We start from the raw sequence: 3,648 nt of genomic DNA on the forward strand, positions 1-3,648 counted from the left end.
GTGCTCCGCACGCAACCCCGCAGAGTCCCGCAGCGCCCCGCGCTGCCCCGCGTCTGCAGCCTGCAGCCGCTCCTGAGGAGCCAACAGCACGGGCTGAGGCTGCTTTAGCAGTCCTCGGAGGAAAGGGGAGTCCCTGCTGGTGGCTGCAATTTCCCGTACTTCCGCATTAAAAAACAGGGCCTTTCTTTCGGTTTGTTGGTTTACTTTGTCCCCCCAAGACAACTCTGCGCACCTACACCGTTAGTGCAGTTGTTCTAGCCGGTCCTTGCCACCAAAGTCTGACAAAGATCAGCATCCCAAATGGCAGAGACTGGGACAGCAGCTGGAGGTACTGCACAACTGCTGTGCTGACAGGACTACACAAACACTTCTTGCCACAGCCAGTTCTTTGAAATGCTTTCTTTCTTCCTTCAGGGTTAATGAAATGTTAATAATTTCTCATTCAAATACTTGAATAATGCTTGTTCACCTGTATGTCAGAATCTGTGTATTGAGCTGCTTTCCATGCAGAATGTGAAAGAAAAAGAATACACTTCAACTATCAATTTCTATTAAGAGTAGCTACAGACTCATTCTTTAATGATTTACAACCAAACATCAAAGAGGAATAACATTCAAAACTTTTAAAAAAGTAAGCCTAACTCAGGTCTTTAAAAAAAAAAAAAAAGGCATCTAGCACCTCAGCCTTGTAACAGCTACCCTAACAGCCCCTTGAGGTCAGTGAATACTGTGAGCTTTGCTTTACAGATGAGAAACACAGGTTTTTGCATTGCAACATGCACCGCACCTCTGAACCAGAGATCTGGAGGCACCCAAACTAACAGCAGGAACAGCACTCCAGAGGGCACAGGACACAACTCCTGCCCCGTAAACACAGTCATTCTGCGTCTCTACCTGAACAGGGCGAGGATCTGGAAACAGATGTCACACTTCCCATGATGGACAACACAACTCCTCAGCACAGCTTGAAGCTTGCTCTGCACTAGGAGGTCACATCCACTCCTGAGCTAAAACGCAATTTAAGGCATTGCGTTCCAAGCGTCAGGTGGTGCTCCAGGAACACTGAGGGGGAACTCCTGAGAAACCTAACTGGAGCAAATGGCAACCAAGGCCACAGAAGCACAGGGGTCAGGTGGAGGAAGTTCTCAACCAGCCATAGGGAAGCATGAGTGCCTTGCAAGCTTCTGATGCTATGGACTGGACAGCCACTGCTGTTCAAAATCACGCAGGGAACAGCGTAACACCGTGGTGGTTTAGTCCCAAAATCACTAAAGAACTTAAAGCCTTTAAGTGGACCTATGCACTACTGAGATCCCCAAAATTCCTATTCACTCCTGTAGTACTTGATCAATGGATCTGTCAGCCAAGCGTAAGGTCGCCACTACATGATGCTAACTACTGTAATCAGACAAGATCAATTCAAAATAGCACTGAAGACATTTTTTTACAATTACAAGTCATTATCCAATATACAAAAACATGCAGTTTGTGCAGGTATTTCAGCAACATTGAAGTTAAAAGGTAATCTCCCACCTTCCTTGCTTCAAACCATTCAAACAGGGCACAAAAATGTAGCAAAGGAAGGGCTCAATTAGCACTAATGTTTTACAATGCACTTGCTGTCTCTAGCAGACAGCAGCATCTTCATTTTGCTTATCTTGGAGTTACAAAGTAGAAATAGAGATTCTATAGGTCCACTCTATCAGTTTTACAGTATTTCAGCTATACATCCGAAGAAACCAACTCATCCTTGTGGGATTACACCTTGAAGCTACTCAAGTAAGCTTTTCTGAAGGTATTGTAGCTATTGAAATGGCTGGAATATTTAGTAGCCAAAACCAATGCACTGTAAAAGCTTATCCCACGGGTTTTACTGTTTTAGTAGCAGTCAAAATATACTTAGTATAGAAATCCATGTTTATTTGGAAAAAACAAACCTGTAAATGAGACTTCACAGTATAAATTAAATCTGCTTACAGAGTTTTGGTGGCTGAAGTAGCTGTGACTTGACTGCTAATTGCTAATTTGCCAGTGTAACATTAAATGGGCTCTAATCTGCTAGTATAATGTTAAATGGGATCAGGGTGTCACTTACATTGCCAGTGTTAGGAAAACATCCCATAAAAATAGTCAACCATCTACTTTCTCTCCTAGTATGAGCAACAGTGAACACTATGAGCGACAAGCCTGAAACAGACAATTCAACTTTTTGATTGAAATTTTGAAACAACTTTCAATCATTCAAGTATTATGGTCCCTATATACACACTTCCATATAGCTAGAAAAGATATGGTAGACAACTGAGCACACTGCCATCAAATTGTAGGAATTACAAAACTGTCAGGTTTTAAACAGCAAATTGTACCTTAATAGTTTAATTAAAAATAGAAGAATTAGGTAGGCTATTCTGCAAATAAACCAGCACACTAGTGTGCTGTATATTAAGGCAATACCTTTAAATGCACACTTGTCATTTCTAACAAGTTTTATACAATTGCTACCAAGTGAAAGGACTATCATTGTCTTGCAAAACTGAGAAAAAAATACAAAATATCTGGAAGCCTACATTTTCAAAGTACAAAATTAACCCTCAGACCTTGTGTTGAAATACTATACATGGTACAAACAGTGGTTCTTCCCTACAAGATCTCACGAGGATTTCTTAGAGCTGGAGGCAAATTTGAAGGTTTTGACTCTTCATCCAGAAGCACCAAATCTTCAATTTCACTACCTTTGTATTTTCTTTTACATATCTTCACGATAACTTTCTTCTTGAGGAATAATTTCAAAGCTTCTCTTGAAGCCACTGCTTTGGCATTTTCCATACTTTTACCACAGCCAGTACCCAAATAGACAGACTTGCACCTCAGTTCACAAACTATATTTTCTAGAGAGCTTTTATTTTGAGGCAAGTCTGCAAGTTCCTTCAGGGGAACAAAAGCAACATCTAACGTAGCTTTTACAGACTGAATAGATGAGTTTAGAAGTTCTGCATGATTTACGTTAGGACTGAAGCCTCCGACAGCAACCAGTTTCCAGGCTACAGCTTTGTAAAGTCTGTTGAAAAAAGGCTGTCGTTCCTTTGCATCTTCACTGGTTAATGGTTTGCACAAAGCCTTAGCAGAACTTTCAGTTGCCTGTGAGCCACTCTTTGAGGCCAGCGGGGAAGCACCTGCCTGAGCTCCACCCCGGGAGGAGGGACCTTGCTGCACGCCGCTCCGAGCAGCCAGCAGCGACGCAGCCACCTGCGCACTGCTCTTGGAGGTGAGCAGTGAGGACCCCGGCTGAGCGCCGCTCCGAGCGGCCAGCAGTGAGGCAGCCACCTCAGCACTGCTCTTAGAGGCCAGGAGAGAGGAGCCCACCTTAGCAGTGCCCTTGGAGGCCAGCAGCAGCGAGGTGCTGCTCTTGGGGGCCAGAAGCAGTGAGCTGCCCACCTGAGTGCCACTCTTGGACACTGATGCTGGGGCACTCACTTGGTTTTTGGAAGACAGCAATGCAGCACTTGCTGGGGGAGTGCTCTGGGTGGTCGGTGGCACCGCCGCTGCCTGTGGGGTGCTCCTGGTGGTCGGTGGCACTGCTGCTGCCACCACTGCTGCCTGTGGGATGCTCTTGGTGGTCGGTGGCACTGCTGCTGCCCCCCCTGTCTT

At 44.8% G+C, this 3,648-nt stretch overlaps 1 protein-coding gene across 1 annotated transcript in view; it reads right to left on the reverse strand.

Annotated features, from left to right (window-relative positions):
• Window positions 1-2,640: 2,640 nt before the first annotated feature.
• Window positions 2,641-3,648, reverse strand: part of CDKN2AIP (CDKN2A interacting protein) — a gene marked incomplete at its 5' end in the record, with an annotated part of 2,617 nt that continues 1,609 nt past the window's right edge. The window contains one exon of the mRNA XM_009079512.1: window positions 2,641-3,648. This exon is cut by the window's right edge and continues 13 nt beyond it. Within this exon, the coding sequence (XP_009077760.1) occupies window positions 2,641-3,648 (1,008 nt within the window).

Source organism: Acanthisitta chloris, unplaced genomic scaffold, assembly GCF_000695815.1.
Source record: "Acanthisitta chloris isolate BGI_N310 unplaced genomic scaffold, ASM69581v1 scaffold41297, whole genome shotgun sequence".
NCBI lineage: Eukaryota > Metazoa > Chordata > Aves > Passeriformes > Acanthisittidae > Acanthisitta > Acanthisitta chloris.